General features: G+C 37.1%; 1 protein-coding gene across 39 annotated transcripts in view; it reads right to left on the bottom strand.

The window, feature by feature from the left end:
• Nucleotides 1-19,159, bottom strand: part of ANK2 (ankyrin 2) — a 678,765-nt gene that overhangs the window by 320,386 nt on the left and 339,220 nt on the right. For 4 of the 39 annotated variants that reach the window (XM_055385204.2, XM_055385208.2, XM_055385209.2 and 1 more), the window contains exon 1: nt 12,928-13,755. The exons of 20 other annotated variants lie outside the window; for them this stretch is intronic. In XM_055385204.2, the coding sequence (XP_055241179.2) occupies nt 12,928-13,011 (84 nt within the window). In that variant the 5' untranslated portion in view covers nt 13,012-13,755. Of the gene's footprint in view, nt 1-12,927; nt 13,756-19,159 lie in introns of those variants that run through there. 15 more of the 39 variants (XM_055385234.2, XM_055385244.2, XM_004040302.5 and 12 more) reach the window with 7 other exon arrangements.

Here is a 19,159-nt window from a genome sequence, read left to right as displayed (position 1 = left end):
TATACTGAAAGACCTAGCCAGCCATATCTGCGTATTAATCACTCCTGTGATGTAATTATTTGTGTCAAAAATGTTCTAGGAGGTCCATGTGGAACCACATATTCTTAGTGTACTGAATTATTCAAAACTGTTTACTTCTGCAATTCATAAAGTATATAATAACCTCTACCTAAAATATGGCTCTTCTGGATGGTACAAAAAAGTGCAGAAAATCTTATACGAATATACTATAAAAGAGTGATATGTAGTCATATAGAAATATACAAAGAGCTATACATCCAGAAAATTCAAGAATTTAATGAGATCCAAACTCATTGTTCATTGGTCACCTTGAAATAAACTTGAGACACCAATTCAAACAGTAAAAATTCTAAAATGCACATTATTATTACTTTCATTTTAAAATATTAAACTGAAATGTACATGATACTTAAATTATAGATTAGGCCATATCATGATGGTCTCCACATGACCCTTGACACCTGAGTTGGAACAAAAAACTGCCAATAGATCCTGACATAGAGAGTTAAAAATCCACCCTGGGGAGAAAGAAGCCTGTTTGAATGTTTGGAAATTTAATTTATGGCTTCTAAATTAATAATTCTGCTTTCAACAATAATCCAAACCCTGTACAGGGCATGGCCTTAGGTTTTTAGAATGAAGACAGTGTATAATAAAAAACTTTCTATGGCAACAGCAATTTTTTTTTAGTTGCTTTTCAAAATTTTTTTAATTTTTAATTTGTGTGGGTACATAATAAGTGTATATGTTTATGGGTTACATAAGATATTTTGATACAGGCATGCAATGCATAATAATCACATCAGGGTAAACAGGGTATCTATCACTTCAAGTATTTATCCTTTGTGCTACAAACAATCCAATTATACTCTTTCAGTTATTTTTAAATGTACAATTACATTATTTTTTACTATAGTCATTCTGTTTTACTAGCTAATACTACATCCTATTCATTCTTTTTAATTATTTTTTTGTGCGCATTAAACAACAGCAGTATTATTGAAGATACTTCAAATATCCAGGCAAATATAAATTGGAGTATGGTTATGGCAGTTTATCTTTTTTAAAAAATCCCCAAAGTTTATAAGCCATTTCCGAGAGCCTCATATCTAAAACTCAGAATAATGTAAGTGTGTGTGTACGTGTGTATGTAATTTTTTTAAATTATTGATGTTGTTATATAAGCAACCTACAAAAATTATCTCCTGATAGCCTTTTTGAAAAGAAAAATTAATTGCTCCACAAAGGAAAACACACTTCCTTTAGCTAATATTCTGCTCATTTTGACAAACTATAAATAAAGTTTACCAAAAATAGTCATCCATTTAAATTATTACTGGGAAAAAGCAATCAGGGGAGGAGCTTTAGTCTCCCACTGGATGAGGGTCAGTGATTCAGAAAATTATTCCAACAGTAATTATTTATCTGATCAAGGCGTTTTGTTACAGTAAGTGTAAGTTCCCCAACCACACCTAACCTGTTGCTAGTGCTCAAGAACTACCTTCACAAATCAAACATGGAAGCCACTTGGGGCAGGGTCATCTGGAAGAGGAACCAAGGTTCCAGATGGAACAGACCTCCTACCCATCCAAAAAAACAGTTTAAAGCACCAGTTTCTAGATGGGCCAGTAAACAAATGCCTGACTGCCCCATGTAATAGGCAATCAGTCCTACTGGTTCTTTAACAACTGGAAAGAGGTCCCTGCTGTGTAATGAGATTATGGAGCAATGATAGATTAGTGACCTTTTGAATTAGGACAAGCAACATGAACTCACTAACAAATTCCCCCTTATATTAGAGAGGCTATGCTAAGGGTGTCAGCCATTTGACAAATACAGTTGAAGTGCAGATGGAAATACCAACTATAAAGCTTCATTCTTCAGTGTTCCACAGCTGAGTCTGAGAATTCACATCTGGCTTGAATATTCTGAAAGCATCCAATAATCTTAGTCAACAACTACATAAAAAAACTTTTCTAATTTGGATTTATACTTCTGTTTTAAACCGTATTTGAAAAAAAAAAAAAAAAAAAGCTTTTTAGATTCATTGACCAATTGACCAATCAGCGAAGGCATATGAGTGAAACAGGTTTGGGACATAAACAAAACTCCTATTTCTTTAATTCTTAATCCTATTTTAATTGTGTAAAAGATTGTTGTATTCACATAGCACAGGGGTTTGGAGATAAGCAGAGTGGTCAGTTTGACCTGGGATAGCTCATTTAGGAGCTATGTAGATTCAAGCAGGAAGGGTTTTTTTAAACCCATCTGGACATCAGTGTCATCTTTAATATGGAATCATAAACTATCTACTCATCACGTTATTGTGAAGATAAAATTAGATAATCTATGTAGAACTCTATGTAGGCTAGCATGTAGATATACTAATCTCTTAATGAATATTAACTACTATTTATTATTATTATTGAAAAATGCTATTCCAACGGGATGAACTATTTTTTCTAATAAATAGTTTTTCTATAAATAAATTGTTCCATTTATTTAACAAAACATCATGTGTTCAAACAGGTTTGATTGAGGTAGACTTCATCACAATGCCACAGAAGACCCCTATTTGACTGTCATTCTATTAGTATCATTTCCCCTCATATGACCTTCTAAAAAGGACCAGAATTCCTTCACACATTAGGAGATAAGTGACTCTGGGATAATCGCAGTGTGTTAGTTTTGTTAATGTAGTTGGGTGTGCACACATCTGGCAGTACTCTGCTTTGCTGTGTCAGTTTGATCAGCTACTCTCTTCAGTTAAGAATGAAGTGTATGCCTTTGACACTAAATGAAGATAACTGGCTCTTATGGGATATTGGTGGCTAGATTAGCACTATGCGCTAAATAGCTAAGCATTCAAACCAAAACCCAGTCACCACTCATCCCCAAACCTCAGTATATGAACTTATTCTGAGTCTTGGAGTATAGTAATGTGTTACTCATGAACATTTTATCAATGCTATTTAAATGCTCTTTTCAGAATAATCTAAAATTATGGAAACAAATGGCTAATTCACATTAAGGCTTTTCATAGTCCCTACTATGAATCATAGACTGTGTGGAAAGTGTTGCCAATTTCTGAATTCTCAAAATACAGTCTCTGTACTTTAATGGGACAGAGGAATGACCTACAAGAATGCCGTATGAACCATTATGATACCTCTTTCCTCTTCACATTGAACAGAACTGATGTTTATAGGCTATTTATACAGTCTCTTTTGAACACCTTTTCTACACAAATGATAATATGTGGTAGATCAAGCCAAGAATAAATCATGTAGACAATTATTAAACATATGTACTATAGTTCATGGCAACAACGTATACATAGATCAAATTCATATGTAGGGCTAGTCTTCTGAATTTGACTGACTTCACAGAACACTGAAAGTATTTACTGTGTCAACTTTACAGAAAATACTATTTAAGCATGCCAGGCTATACACAATCTAATACAAGTTTAACTGAATGAGAGAACATTAAAGCAGACTGCTGTAATCTGAATGTTTGTGTCTTCCTCAAAATTCCTAAGTCGAAATCTAATCACCAATGCAATGGCTTTAGGAGCTGGGGCCTTTGGAAGGTGATTTGGCAATGAGGGCAGAGTCTTCATGAATGGAATTAGTGCCCATATAAAAGATGCCCCAGAAGGCTGCCTTGCCTTTTCCACCATGTGAGGACACAGAGAGAAGGCATCATCTGTGAACCAGGAAATGGGCCTTCATCAGACACCAAATCAGCTGACGGCTTGATCTTCAATTTCCTAGCTTCCAGAACTGTGAGAAATAAATTTCTGTTGTTTTTAAACTACTCACTCTAAGGTATTTTGTTATATCAGCCCAAAAGTACTAAGACAGACATTCACATTAATTTAATAGCAGTATGAATATCTCTAGCAGTTCTAATGGCATCTCTAAACTACTAAAATAATGGAAAGTATCTATACTTATTCTAATATCTTTCCTTCCTGATTTTCATTTTAAATTATTGGCCATTGGGTGTATTGCCACCCCTCTGCACTTATTACAAGACAGTGCTGTGGAGTAAGACAGAAAGGCATCCCGCCACCATACCCTCTGAATTCTGGGCAAGCATTTAGAACATCTGAAAAGGGGATTCTTTAGGGATAAACATTATACAAAAAGAGGACCAAAATCTTGACATAGAAAATACTAAATTTCTCATATATAGTTCTCCTAATGTTTTGAATTTAAGTTTTCATTTTTTTTAAACTAGAATACCTCCCACCTAAACTGGGCTCAATTGGCCACATAGAAATACTTATTATTAAGAATGTTGTCAAATATTAGAACTACAGTAACCATTATATTATAACATTAAAATACTTATAAAAAGGTACCACTTACTAGCACTGGGTGAAACATTCTAGAATGGTTCACAATTTCTTTTTAATTTCTTCCCATTTTTAGTATCGATGCAGACCCTAACTCTTAGCTCTGTTTCTATAGTTTTATTTCAAAACACCCCTTTATTCCTTTCTCTTTAACTATGTGTGATCTTTGAAGTGGCAGTGGCTATAATTGTGCTTATTTTGTAAGTAGGATGTGAAAGGTGGCCAGAAGTGAAATGGTTGGTCATGAGTCACTCTGTTTGCCAGTTAAAATGAACAAAGAAGACTGCACAGAAACCTGTGGCCAGACCAGGAAATGGAAAGGAGGGGAAAGTCTCGAATTTCTTGTTCAAGGATCTGAAAATCCAACAGAAGATCCAGAGCAAACTCAAAGTCAGCCTGCAAAGTGGACTACCTTAGTAATGTTATACTAGCATAACATTATGATCACCAATAAAATAATAACCCAAAGAGACAAACCAGTTTTTAGCTGCTATGCAAAGTATTATGAGTGCCTGTATAAGTGTTCTAGATAATTGCAATCCTGGGTTATCCATACCAGCATCTCTTTCAGGTAAAGGCAGAAGGCTGAATATTTAGATACTTTCAAAAATTGTCCCTACTAGATTCGAATGTCTTGTTAATTTGGAGCCTTACTTATTGGAATTTACTACTGATTGCAGAAATAATCTATAAACAGAGATATGGGGCAAATTTTCATAGGTAAAATGAGTGATTAAACATATATATATAATAGGAGAAGGACACAGGCTCAGTCATCAAAACAAGATGGATTCCAAAATGCAACCTGCAGCTGGCTAAGGCTGAAAGCATAAGGACAACCATGTCAGAGTCCACTCACAATGGTTATGGCTCCGCACTGCAACAAATCACTCAACAGTTTCCTAATCTTTACTGTAATTTGGAATTATATGCCTGAGGCTGTTGCATCCAGAATGCCTGTGTATCCCCTTCCTTTATACTCACACATTAGCCATAACTTACAGCTCTGTACTACTGTTCACCCACTCATAGGGTTTACTCTTCTAACAAAATTACACTGATCTCTTGCCCTTCTACAGAATCCTGTAGAGTTTCTTTTTGGCAATTGCACAACATATTTATATTTTACTTATAATATGTGTGAGTATACCTATAATATTTCTGTAGATTGCTCATTACTTTTTTCTTAGATAGAAATGTCTGCTCAGATTATGAATTCCATGTAAGTATCAATCATTGGCTTTTAGCCTAGCCATGCCATAGCACCTAACACAGTGCTATACACTCAGCAAACCAATACCAATTGTTGAATTGGGGGAACTTTCCTATGTGTTCGGAAGAAACACCTAAATTAAACTGAGCAAAACAAGCTGATTCTTAGAAACTGAATTTCATTAAGCAAATGCTAGAAATCAAGGTCTTTGTCTTAATGACTACAAACACAAATTAGTGTGTGGAAGAAGATGATAGTTGTCTGTGAGTTAACAGAAAAACATGAATAAAAACCAGGTCTCATGACTAAGAAGATGCTCACCCTGTAGACTGTGGTATATTATTATCTAGAACATATTTTCCCTTCTCCCTGCAGCTTTTTAAAAATGACCCTCCCTACGGGTTGGGATGTAGGCATGAATTTCAAAGAAAAAGAAATACCCTATCATATTTATTTGGTCTTGAGTATATAAAAAATTTAAACTTTTTCTATCAAAAGATTGTCTCCTTTGGTAGCAATCCCATCTCTGCTCTATCTAGTAAAAGGAAATTGAAATGGTAACTTTATTTGTTGTGATGTATCCGACCAGTGTCCAATGAGATAAAAATAGGCAGTGATTTTGTTTCTGCCTCCAACGGGAATTAGAACAGAATACAAGCAAGAAAGAAGTAAAGCTGTAAGCATATTTATAATTTAGCATGCTCTGAATCAGGACAAGACAGAAACAAATACAGATTAAAATTTCAAGTCTATTTTAATGTGCAATCAAATGTCTCTTTAGAAACTTTATCAAGAAGGAAAAAGAAACCTCCAACACTTCAGAAAAGAGTGTATGGAAAAGAACTTTTAATAGAACAACTACTGAGAATATCATACTAACAAAATTTTCTCAAGAGAATAATTAGAGCTAAAATGGTGAAAGTAGGGTGAACTTTTTATGGTGGCTTAATTTAACACGCCTAAGCCACATGAAGGCAGCTGTTTACTTAAGTTTTGTTTCTTACATTTTTGTGAATTTTCAAAGTCCAACATGTTGTCTACATGGACTGATGGATACATCTACAACAACATAGCACAAAACATAATGGAAGCAAAAGAAGTTTCCCTTCTTTTGGGAATGCTGCTTGGGACAGTATCATAGATAGCCATGAAAGAAGTTACTTTTCCATGTTATTCCCATAGATAAGAGTGAGCATTTTTGGAAATGTGATCAACTGATGCAAAATGGCAGCAACACTAGAAGGAAGAATCAGGAGGATATCTTAGAAGATAACCACAGAATCTTTGCAAGAGACACAGAAGACTACCTTACACCTGGTTTCCACAGGAGAAATGGCTCAAAATATGTTATTAGTTGAACAGTAGGAAAAATGTCTATGGTCTCTTCAGCACCATCTGTATGCAGTCTCTGAGTCTCCAGTTTCTCATCTATGAAACTGGGATAATAATATTCAATGAGAGTTATTCTGAAGATCAAATAAGATAGCATATGAAAGCAGTTCTAGATTCCAGACATAAGAGTAAGATTAAAAGAAATGTTGTTCTCAATTTTCTTGTGTCATTGCTGCTGCCATCTAGACTTAAACAAATGTTACTGTAAGAGCCAAGTAATAAACTAATACATCTAATCAAAATTAAAGATTCTTCTTTCTAAGATAACTCAACTTCATGACTGTTGACCACATTCTAAGGCAATTGTTCCATTCATTTATTTATTTGTCTATCTATTTATGCATTTATTTATTTATTTAGACAGTCTCACTGTGTCATGCAGGCTGGAGTGCAGTGGCAAGATCATGGCTTACTATGACCTCACCCTTCGGGGTTGCGTGTCCCCAGCAGTCCCCAGTAGCTGGGACTACTGGCATGTGCAACCATGCCTGGCTAATTTTTTATTTTTATTTATTTTTTTAGATACAGGGTCTTGCTATCTTGCCTAGGCTGGTCTCAAACTCCTGAGCTCAAGCAATCCTCCTGCCTCAGCCTCCCAAAGTGCTGGGGTTACAGGTGTGAGCCACTGCACCTGGCTAAGACAATGGTTCTAAACTTGAGTATGCATAAGAAAGAGTTGGGAGCCTGTTAAAAATCCTCAATGGTTCTGATACACAACAGGTCTGAAGTGGGTCCTAAGAAGTGAATTATTTTAGCAGACAACCCAGGTAATTCTGGTATTTGTGGTCAGTAGACAGCACTTTGAAATATGCTGCTCTAAAAAGGATAAATTAGTTATTACTAAGACATGAAATTATCAGCGAAAAAATTAATATCATAAAGGTGAGTAAATAGAAACAGAGAGGAAGACATTGAAAGAAAATCACAGAATACCAGGTTATAAGGTATTTTTCTTTCCAATAAAAATTTCCATCATCCCTGACAGATGGTCATTTTAAATACCTTCAGTGATGGGGAATTACTGTCTTCAGGCAACACATGCTATTTTGGGTTATAAGTTGGTATTTTATAAAGGGCAAATGGTAAGTTATTTGAAAGACTGAAGAAATAGGGATATTATTCAGAATAAATTATACATGGAAGCCTTTCTAGATATCAGTGAACTAGATAAGGCATCAACTTTAAATTCAAAATTAATTGACTCCAATACTATTTGGACACCCAAATGTTGGATCTACTACCTGATTTCACTAAAAAGGGCATAGTTTCTTTGGCTGCTATAAAAATAAACCTTTTAATATGTACCTCATTCACATTTCTATGGTACAACATTTTAACCACACATCTGGCAACACTTTCCTCCTTCATCTCTCTATTTAGGCAGTGGCCTAAACAGCCATTAAATGTGTGTGTGTGTGTGTGTGTGTGTGTACCTTCAAAATATTTTGCAATGCTTATGAATATCTTAGTGATCCAGATCAAAGCATCTTCAATAAATATAAGGTATCCTATAAAGCCATTTTATCCTACTACTCTGTTGAAAATAATGGTGCTGATATTTTATTTTTATCTTCATATCATTATTCCACTAAATGGGAAAAACAGTTAGTAAACCATTTACTCACGTACTTGTTTTAGAAGAACTCACAAGCCTAGTGGTTTCAGATGGCTGTCACCTGTGATTGATGCTTGGGCATTCCCATTTCCAATTATGTAAATTACCAAAATCTCCTACAGCCTCTTTTAGTATAAATCCACTGCTATGTTATTGCTACAAAATTGGAAAGTGTGTGGAGCTGCACACAAAAATATGGTCTTGGATTATTTTAATCTAATCTGTCAAAATAGTGGAATCGTGGAATAAGTTTTATAGTCTCATGCCTGTAATGCCAGCATTTTGAGAGGATGAGAGAGAATTGCTTGAGACCAGGAGTTCAAGACCAGCCTGGGTTCCTTAGGGAGACTGTCTCTACAAAAAGTTAAAAAAACAAAAATAGCCAGCTGTGGTGGCACATGCCTGCAGTCCCAGCTACAAGGGAGGCTGAGGCAGGAAGATCGCTTGAGCCAGGTGGGTTGATGCTGCAGTGAGCCATGATCACACCACTGTACTCCAGCCTGGGTGACAGAATAAGACCCTGCCTCAAAAAATATAAAAATCTTTACAGAGTTGTCTGGGATTTAGAGTAGGCTCAAAGCTGTCTTACACGGATACATTTCACATAGCTACCAATGCTTCTTTTTAGTCCTGGATTCCAGTTGAGAATTAGAATAGCCCCCATTTCCTCTTCGCCACTGAACCACCACTAGAACATCAATCCCAAATCTGCACCTTGGGCAATATCTGCTAGTATGAAATATCTTGGAACTAAGAAAACTTTGTTGGAAGTATCAGATGAAGGTTTTCATGACTACTTTAACAACATTACTACCTACAATTTATTTTCTTTGGGTACTAAAGAGTATCCAATAATAAACAAGTCTTTCTCTCTCTCTCCAAAGGTATCTTTGTGTTCAAGCTGGAGAATGAGAAAGGCAGCCACTGACCTACAGGAGGGGGCCTGGTACTATCAGCTAGGCCTCAGTGTTCTCCTACTGAACATAAAAAATTTCTCAAAGCATCAACATCAGACAAGGCCACTCTGACCATGACAGAGTAAAACCAAAACAGCACCACTCCCATATCATGTCTGAACACAGACAAAACAAAGACGTTGTCCAAGACACAAAATACCAAACATCTCCCTCTCTTGCCAAATGAGATTGCTGCCTCCTTACAACTATAGCTTTAGTAACGCTCTAGCCTGTTCTCCTGTAGATAAGACTTACTGGGATACACAATCGTAGAATTGTTCCTGCTTTCTGGGAGTACCCCATCCCCAGAGTGAGCCACCACTCTCTTGAACCCTCTTTCAAATTACTCAACTGAAGCCCATATCCTGTGCATTCTTCCTGGCACCTGTTTACTGAGATGCCCCCACGGTTCCCCATGATGTGTATCCTCCTCGCGGCAATGAGTCATAAACCCATCATGTTCAACCACCAGTGTACTCCTTGTGGTTTCTGAGTGGAGAGCACCGACAAGCTCACTTACTGAAGCCAAAATAGACAATCTTAAGTAAAGCTCAAAGAATTTCTATTCTCAACACACTCAGTAAAATTTTGACATAAATAAACTCCTCCTTGAGCTTGTTTTCTCACATTGTAGGTCTGGTGGCAAAAGACCCTTTAGCTCTGTCCCTCAGAAGAGGTACTTTTGGAAGGTACAGAATAAACAAGTAAATTACAGCCCATCTGTTACGTATTTACTAGAGATAGACGCATGATTTCAAGGAATATGATTCAGTAGGATAGATCCACACCCAGGCCATAGTGAGCTTGGTGGTCCGTAATCCTGGATGCTTAAGTAGAATCCCACAGCAGATTCAATGTAAACCTCTAGTAGAAAAACAAACAACTGAATTGAAGTGATGTGACATTGACTTTACTCCGATTTTTGCTTTCTCAGCTTTTATGCTTATTAGGGATACTTATCTCTTTATCATTAATGTCCTCATCAAGGCACATTTAATGGTCTAGTGTTTAAATATGAAAATGTAAGTTTCTTGCTGTGCAAAATAATGTGAAACAATAATATAAAGACCTAAGGTACATTTATGTAAATCTCAATGATTTTTTGAGATAAAAAAGTTCCCAATTAAAGCATATAACTTTTGACATTTTGAAAAATGACTACTAGCCTTTGCAAAGCACCAATATTGGATTCTGTCATTTCTGCCTCTCTCAAAAGTATAAACAGATTTTTCTCTTAAAAGGCTTATTGCAATAAACAAATTCCATTTAAGAGAATAACACCTGAAAGTTATTGCCATTGACTATATGTTTTAAATACTGTTCAAATAATCATATATACATTATTTCTAATCCTCACAAAATATTCTATACATAATTATTCTCATTTTACAGATGAATCCCTGGATTCATTAAATGAGAAATTAAATGATGTGCTCCAAACACACAAAATTAAAGGGTAGAACTGAGATTCAGACCCACTTATGTCTGACTGACTAGGCAAGCTGAGGGATGTGTATGTGTGTGTTTATGTGTGTGCGTCCCCTAATCTATTATGTAATTAGCATTTTTTTCAAAAGCAATTTCTCTTAGGTGAAACTCCTTTTAACACTCAATATTCATGGTGCTCTAACACACACATTCAAAACTTGCTCTTTCATTTTGGATGCAAGTTTGGAAAAAGACTTACTCCTAAAATAAATTTATTTGAGAAAATTCAGCTTAAAGATATGATAGTTATTACATAGGATGATTTCGTTGTCTCTACCTCCTCAAAGACTTTAAAATGGCTTTGGTCATGTGAAGTTAGTATCATCATTCAGAGCTCAAAAATCTCAAGATTCATTCTCCACCCCTTTAATAGTCCTGAGTATATTGTTTCTAAAGCACCACAGGGACTTTAGAGAGAAAATACGGGATTTTGAAATGATAATGTGAATTAAAACAAAAATTCCTTTTTTTTCTTTCTTTTTCCCTCTCTCTTGCTTGCTCGCACTCTCTCTTCTATTTTCTTTTTTTATGTTGTTCAATTATCTAACACTCTATAAAAATGCCCTCAAGGTCTAGAGGATCTGGAATGCTTAGGTACAAAAGGAAAAGGACATTCTACCAATGTTCCTGCTTGCCCTGAATTATCCTTTTGCCTGTTATCAGATTGCATCACTATCTCTACGCTATGATTAAAAATCATCACATACTTATTTCTATCAAATTGCATGATACCATACAAATATACTACTCCCTTGTTTGCTGATACAGTGATCTTTTAAATATCAGAGGTTGCAAATTATTTACAATCTTTAGATTATAAAACATTTAGTACACTAGACATCTAGAATTTTGAAACACAATGCAACTTCATTAGCAAAATGAAAAATATTCATTTGTTCATGCTTATTATTTTTGCAATCTGCTTATTCAAAATCCAAAACCATCTAATGTTGAAAGCCATTTACATTACAATCATATCGAATATCCTGCCCATATTATTGCTCCAGGAAATAAATGCATTTTAGGAGAATTTATTTATAGAGCATCTCTTTCAGAGGTGAGGCTCAGGGAAGCTCTGTGAGGCTGCAACAGTTTACCAGAAGGAGTCAGGCCATAAAGAAAGAAGTGCTGGCATTGGGTGGGGCTGAATAGTTTGCATCTTTTCCCACTGTTTCTCGCTGCTATCATTTCCATGAAAATCGAGGGTGTGGGAATGTATGCCACAGTAAGAAATCCTACAGACTGCTTTGTGTGCCCAAGAGCCCCCACCCCATAACATCTTTAGCTGTTTTTCTTATTATTGAAAGAGCTATCACACTAATGTCTGGGAAAACTGCAGAGGAGCTAAGCAAGCCAAAGAAATATCATGCTGGGGATGATATTTCTCCTGTCACAGCAGTCTTTTCTCCTTAGGAGGAATACACTTAGCATGAAACCAAAAGGCTTTTGCTGTCTAGCCATCTCAGGATCATCATAGAGCAAACGCATCTGGCCAAAAATCTGCCTTTTGCTGCACAATCCACGTTGCTTAACACTCTTCCTTTTAAACACTAAAAATAAAACGACTCTCTCTACCCAGTTAACACCAGAAGAATCCATCAGTGGCCACGGTCCTCAGTAATCCACATGTGGAACACACCTTATCTCTATTCACTTCACCATGCTCCAGTCAGTGTATCCATTATGAGCCATGGCTCCTTTACTATTCTCAAAAAGCAGCAGTTTGCACCTGCCTCTTTAAAAAGCAAGGCTTGGCACTGTTATCGTCTACAGTTACTCATAATGCTCCACGGTTTCCATAGCCTTGCTGATATTACACACTCACACATGCACACACATACATATTTATACACAGACATTCCTAATTCTGGCGATTTACCTTCTTGGGTCTTTTTCTCCTCTGACTACTGCCGTTGAACTTCTCTCCACTGTCGCTTTTCTGAGCTGCATCTTCGTTCATCATTTTGAACAGTTTGGAAAGAAAATATCTCTGCCATCAAACCGTGCCGCCTGTACAGACCACTAGCGAGTATGCACTTACTGGAGGAAAGCAGGAGGAGGAGGAGGGGTGGGGAAGGGGCGCGCACTGGGAGGGTAAGGACGGTGACGTTGCCATGGCAGCAGCTGCCACAACTGTTTATCTGACTGCATTGTTAAATCTGATTCAACCAATTACCATCAGGAACCGGTTACAATGAAGAAAGCCTTGAAAAAAGAATGCCAGGGACTCGAATGATTTGGGGACTCTGCTGGTTGGTTTCTGACACACCCTTGATAGGATCAGCTCTCAACCTACACACAAAACCTGTACTTAATTTTCTTCCTACAGGTACTTCAACACGGAACAGATACAATGCATAATGAGAAAACTGTAACATTCTAGAATGTGTCTCTGAACCTGAAGAGGTACATTTAGCCAGTCAAGAGGCTACTTAAGGAAAAGGATTGGTTATTAATATCCTAAAGTGAATATAAGAAAGCTATGTTTTTCAGATGTCATTCACTTGGTTTAAAATATAATCTTTTGAAACTACGCTAAAGAATGACTTCTGTCATAAAGCCTTGAGAACAGCTTCTCCAACCTCCAGATAACCCCAACCACTCTCTTCTCCTGTGCCTTCTCTTTCCAGTGTAAGCTTCTGACAGAATACCTGTGACAATGTATTACACAGCTGCCCAGATACCTAACCATCTTTTCTTGATAGGCCAAGAGCTTTAGATCTGGAGTGTGTGTGTGTGTGTGTGTGTGTGTGTGTGTGTGTGTGTGTGTGTCTGGGTAGGGGGAGAACTGAATTTCCCAGAACCAAGCATAATCCATGGCACATTAAAGGCAGTTAATCAAGGCTTGTTAAATATCTAAGACACTATCAGTAATAAAAACATAAAAAACTAATGGAGTTACAATATTTTATAACTTATCTCAAAAGTTTTCTTAACCTAATTGTGTCTATTGACTGATGAATAAAACACAATCCCTCCTCTCAAGGGGTGTATACTATAAAGTTCTGGAATTCTTGATTTTAAAAAAATGGGGCTTGTTCTTATAACAAGAAACCCAAATTCACTTATTGATTAAGGTGGCCATACTTGTATATTTAAAAATATTAACTTGTAGGCTGGGCGCAGTGGCTCATGCCTGTAATCCCAGCATTTTGGGAGGCCAAGGCAGGTGGATCACGAGGTGAGGAGCTCGACAACAGCCTGGCCAACGTGATGAAACCCTGCCTCTACTAAAAATACAAAAAAAAAAAATTAGCCAGGTGTGGGGAGGCTGGGGCAGGAGAATTGCTTGAACTCGGGAGGCGAAGGTTGCAGTGAGCCAAGATTGCCCCCAGTGCACTCCAGCCTCGGTGACAGAGCAAGACTCCGCCTTGAAAAAAAAAAAATATATATATATATATATACTTGTAGATGCAACCAGAACCTAATATACTTTGTACAAATGCACATATGTATATTCTAAACACTTGCCCTTATTCCCAGACAATGAACGTAAAGTATAATATACAGCATACTTAGAAGTAAAAATAGAGTAAGGATTAAACCAACAAGATAGTGTATATAAATGCACTTTGAAATTGGAAGGTGCCTATGTAAATGTGTTATTATTGCTAATCTTATTATTATTACAAATATAGACAGTTTTCAACTCTGAAAGTGTACCTTAAGAAACATATTTATATGAAAATGACTGCAGCAGTTGAGAACTCACCTTTCCATCAGACAGAGCAACAAAAATTCACCTTTTTCCCCATTGCTGTTAGGATTGCTCCTTGTCTCTGCCTTACCACCCTAAGGCCCCTCCACGTCGTCATCTAGAGTCAACTCTGTTTTGCTGCCCCTCACTCCCTCCACCCTCCTCCTGTTTCAGCAGACCCATTCCACCAATGCCATTCTCTCACCATTGCTTCAGTGGTATCTTGGATCACACAGCCAGGCCAAAGAGGCAAAGGTTCTCTTTTTTTTAAAACAAAACCCCAAAGAGCTTCTACAGAAGCCTCCAGAAGCCCAACTCCCACTGTGGTCAGAGCCCCCACTGAAATCCCCATGCCATTTCCTACTCCCCAACCACCTGCTCTCCCAACCCCTCACTCATTCCCTCACCTCGTCCCATTAGATGCCCCTTTCTTGACCTTTCCTGGGAGCAGCCTCAGCTTGGACACATTCAGTTACTCGATAAATATTTATTGGATGACTATCATGTGCCAGGAACTGAGCACTAGAGGCACATTGCGCTAACTACTGTGGATATCATGATAAACAAAACATTTTTGCAGTCATAGTGCTTACATTCTAACAGTGGAACTAGGTGGTAAACAAAAATAATAGTGACAAATGCTCTGGGGAAAAAAAGTAGAATAAGGAGTGATGAGAGACACATGTTACTGTGCTTAGCACACAAGGTGCTAAGGAATGCTCTTTAGAAATCTGAATGAAGGGACCAAGCCAAGCAATTACCTGAAGGAAGAATATTCTAGGCAAACAGAATAGCAGTTCAAAGGTCCTGAGATGGGAACTTCTTGGCAAAAATGTTGAGGAAACTATTATACTACGAAAAGAAGAAGCAAAATGGAAAACCTTTGTCGTAACTGGATCTATAGGAGAGAGATGCTGTTAATGTTCTTTGTCAGTTGAAGTCAGAACATGTTTTTCAATCAATGTGTTTGGTAGCACAATTAGTAATAGAATCATTGCTTGGACATCACCTCTGCAATGCAAATTGAAAACAAATATACTTCGTATTTCAACAGTTTATGAATTAGTAACTTCTGATTATGTTCTGACAGCCTTTGTAACAATGCCTCCTCTGTCAACATTCAAACATACAGTGCATGGTTGTAAATTCTCAGATTTTGGCTTCTCAATTTGACAGTCTGCTATACTCTGCTGGCTGCTTGTGTATCTTAGTGTGTTGGTGCTGCTATAACAAAATACCTGAGACGAGGTAATTTATAAATAATAGAAATTTATTTGTCACAGTTCTGAGGCTGGGAAGTTCCAAGATCAAGGCACCAGCAGGCTCACTGTCTGGTGAGGGCCAGGTCTCTTCTTCCCAGATGGCATATTGAACACTCTCCTCACATGGCAGAAGGAAAGAAAAGCAAAAAGGGCCTACCTAGTTCCCTCCAGCCCTTTTATAAAGCCACTTATCCCATTCACGAGGGCTCTACCCTCGTGATTTAATCACCTCCTAAAGGCCCAATCCCCTAACACCATCACATTGGGGGTTAAGTTTCAACATGATTTTGGAGGACACAAATATTCAAGCTATAGCAGTGTCATTCTGAAATATTACTTAAACTTGTATACAATGCACTTCCTGTACAAAGTATTGCCCAAATGCTATACAGTATAACATAGATGTAAACATCTAAATTCTGTATAAAATGAAAATCCCAGCCAGTAGTTAAACAGGTGCCGGTAGTATTGTATCAATTACAACACCGGGGGTAAATATCTCTCTGACATTTTCTATAGAAAATGTCAAGATGTTATAAGTGTTTGGGCAGTCATCTTTCCTCTTCTGAAAGCTTTCCGTCAATTTCCTTGTGCCTGTCTGCCGAGTATTCTTCACTTCCTATCCTAATGTACATTTTCCAGTGGGCATGTCCCTAACTGGACTCTAAGCTCCTTGAGGGCAGGATTAATACCTATCTTGGCATGCCACATAAAGCCTACTGCAGTGCATGGCATATAATAGGGGACTAGGAACTATTTTTAAATACAGTAAAGAAACATTTTCAGTACTTACTATGAGTTTTTATTTACAATTAGACATCTAAAATATTATTTTTTATTTCTTAGATTTTTCTTTCCCTTTATGTACTTTCTGATATCTAAGAGCTATATATAATTTTAAATAAGATTTTTACAGATATTTGAGAAAAGGGAGTTGCTGCAGGCACAATAGCAATGATGATAATACCTTACATTTGCATTTTATAATTCATAAAGCCCTTTTAGCTCCTGGAATGGAAGCTCCATGAGAACAGAGATCTTTGTTGTTCTCGTTGATATAATTCAAGTACCTATAAGAGTGCCAGCATATGACAGATACTCAATAAACACTAAGTGACTTTACGGGATTCTCATAACCACACAAGGTTAGTGTCAACCACAGTACAGGTGATAAAACTGAAATAAAAAGTGGGTTTGGTGACTTGTCCAAAGTAAGAAAGTTAATAAGATATAGAGCTGAAGTTCATCAGATTTGAAGGCTGTTGTTCTTTTATTAAATCATAGCTGGCTTCAATGAAAAGCAGCCACTTAATAAAGTATAAGATGGACAAAGACTAAGATGGAAAATGCCAGGAAAAGAAACCGCTGTCAGATGACAATGACCCAGGCAGAAATATGAAGATGTCTTTATTGGTTTTTTGTTAAGCATATTTTATAGGCATGGAGTTTTAGAGGTGATTATTCTAATTTTCATATGCCTATTCTATTTTATTAAACCATGAGAGTTAATAGTATTAAGAACTCTAACATACTATTTAAATTCATAACATTATTTGAGTGAGGTAAAGTTCTCTGAAGTATAAGCCTTGATGTCTTACAGGTAGATTATCTCCATTTGTGAGTCAAGAGTTATCTGTTGTTACAAACACATTTTTTCACAGAAACTATGTTAAAAAATCTCAGTTCTCTAAAGCCCTCAAAAGGCTTTCCCACTCACTATTACTTATGGTAGAAAATCTTAACTTGGCAAAGATCCAATAGGGGACACCAAAGCATTTTTTTTCCTTTTGGACACACAGCTAGACTACTGTTGTGGATTGAACTGTGTCCCCCTAAAAGATATGTTCAAGCCCCAGTTAAGATGAGGTCATAATGAACTAGGGTGGGCTAACCCAATGACCAGGTGTCCTTATAAGAGGAGAAAAAACTAGATGTAGAGACACACAGAGAGAAGATGGCCATGCAAAGACAGAGGCAGAAATTGGAGTGATGTAGCTACAAGGCAAGGGATGCCAATGATTGCCAGCAACCACTAAAAGCTGGGAAGAGGCAGGGGAGGGTCCTTCTCCAGAGCCTTCAGAAGGAACATAGCCCTGAAGACTCCGTGGTTTTGCACTTCTAGTCTTCATAACTGTGAGAGAATACAGTTCTGTTATTTTAAGCCACCCAGTTTGTAGTGCTTTGCTATGGCAACCCTAGGAAACTAGTACAGTTATATTTTCCATCCTCCCTTATAGTTGGTTGCAGCCTTGAGATTTAGTTCTAACCTGTAGAATGTAGGTGGAAGTGTATGCCACGTTGAAGCCTAGTTAATAAACCCTCCCATGAGTAATCTCTATTCATATGCTAGCTCAATACACAGGCAGACAAAACCTAGAAGGTGGAAGAGCAAAGACTGGGGAAAGGCTGAATCCCTGAATTACTGTGTGGAGCAGAGTCCTTCTTATTCCCTTTTTTATTAAACCTCATAGGACACAAGTAACTTTTTCTCATGCGAGTTTAATCACTGAGATTATGGTGTTGTTTATGAAAACAGCTAGCCTATGGTAACTAACCATATCTACCCATGTTTTTAAGGGAATACATAGTTATATTTCCACTTTAGGATGTCTGTTATGTGAACGATACTCCCATTGCACCAACATTCTTAGCTATTGAAAATTGATCCTATGTCCTGTATTAAAGGCACTAGTCTGGTAAGAAAGGGAACCAAAAGGAATTACAGGGAGATCAGAAGAGATGAGGAGAAAAATATTGTTTATTAGGGTTGGGTAGCAAAAAGGAATGCCTGCCAGATCTATAGAATCACAATCCCAGAGCAGCTTCTGTCCACTTTCCTTTTCCTCCTGCCTCTCTTCCTCAATAAATCCTTTGTGTCCTTTTCTGTTGCCAAAAGTCATTGTTCTGACCATGGTAGTCTCCCTTCTTGACTCACTGAGAATGTAAACACAGAATGCCTGCCTGTCTTACAAACAAACACATGACTTTTTTGACGTTCCCTAAGAATTCTTTTTTCTCTCTTTTTTATACTTTTGTTATCAGTGGGGAAAAGATATGGAATATAAAGATAACAAAGAGAAGATCCAGCTTCCCAAAATTCACAATGAAAAAGCCACTGGTCAACCAGGCACAGTGGCTCATGCCTGTAATCC

Source organism: Gorilla gorilla, chromosome 3, assembly GCF_029281585.2.
Source record: "Gorilla gorilla gorilla isolate KB3781 chromosome 3, NHGRI_mGorGor1-v2.1_pri, whole genome shotgun sequence".
NCBI classification, from domain to species: Eukaryota; Metazoa; Chordata; class Mammalia; order Primates; family Hominidae; genus Gorilla; species Gorilla gorilla.
Note: the sequence above shows the minus strand (reverse complement) of the source record. Positions and strands in the feature narration are given on the sequence as shown.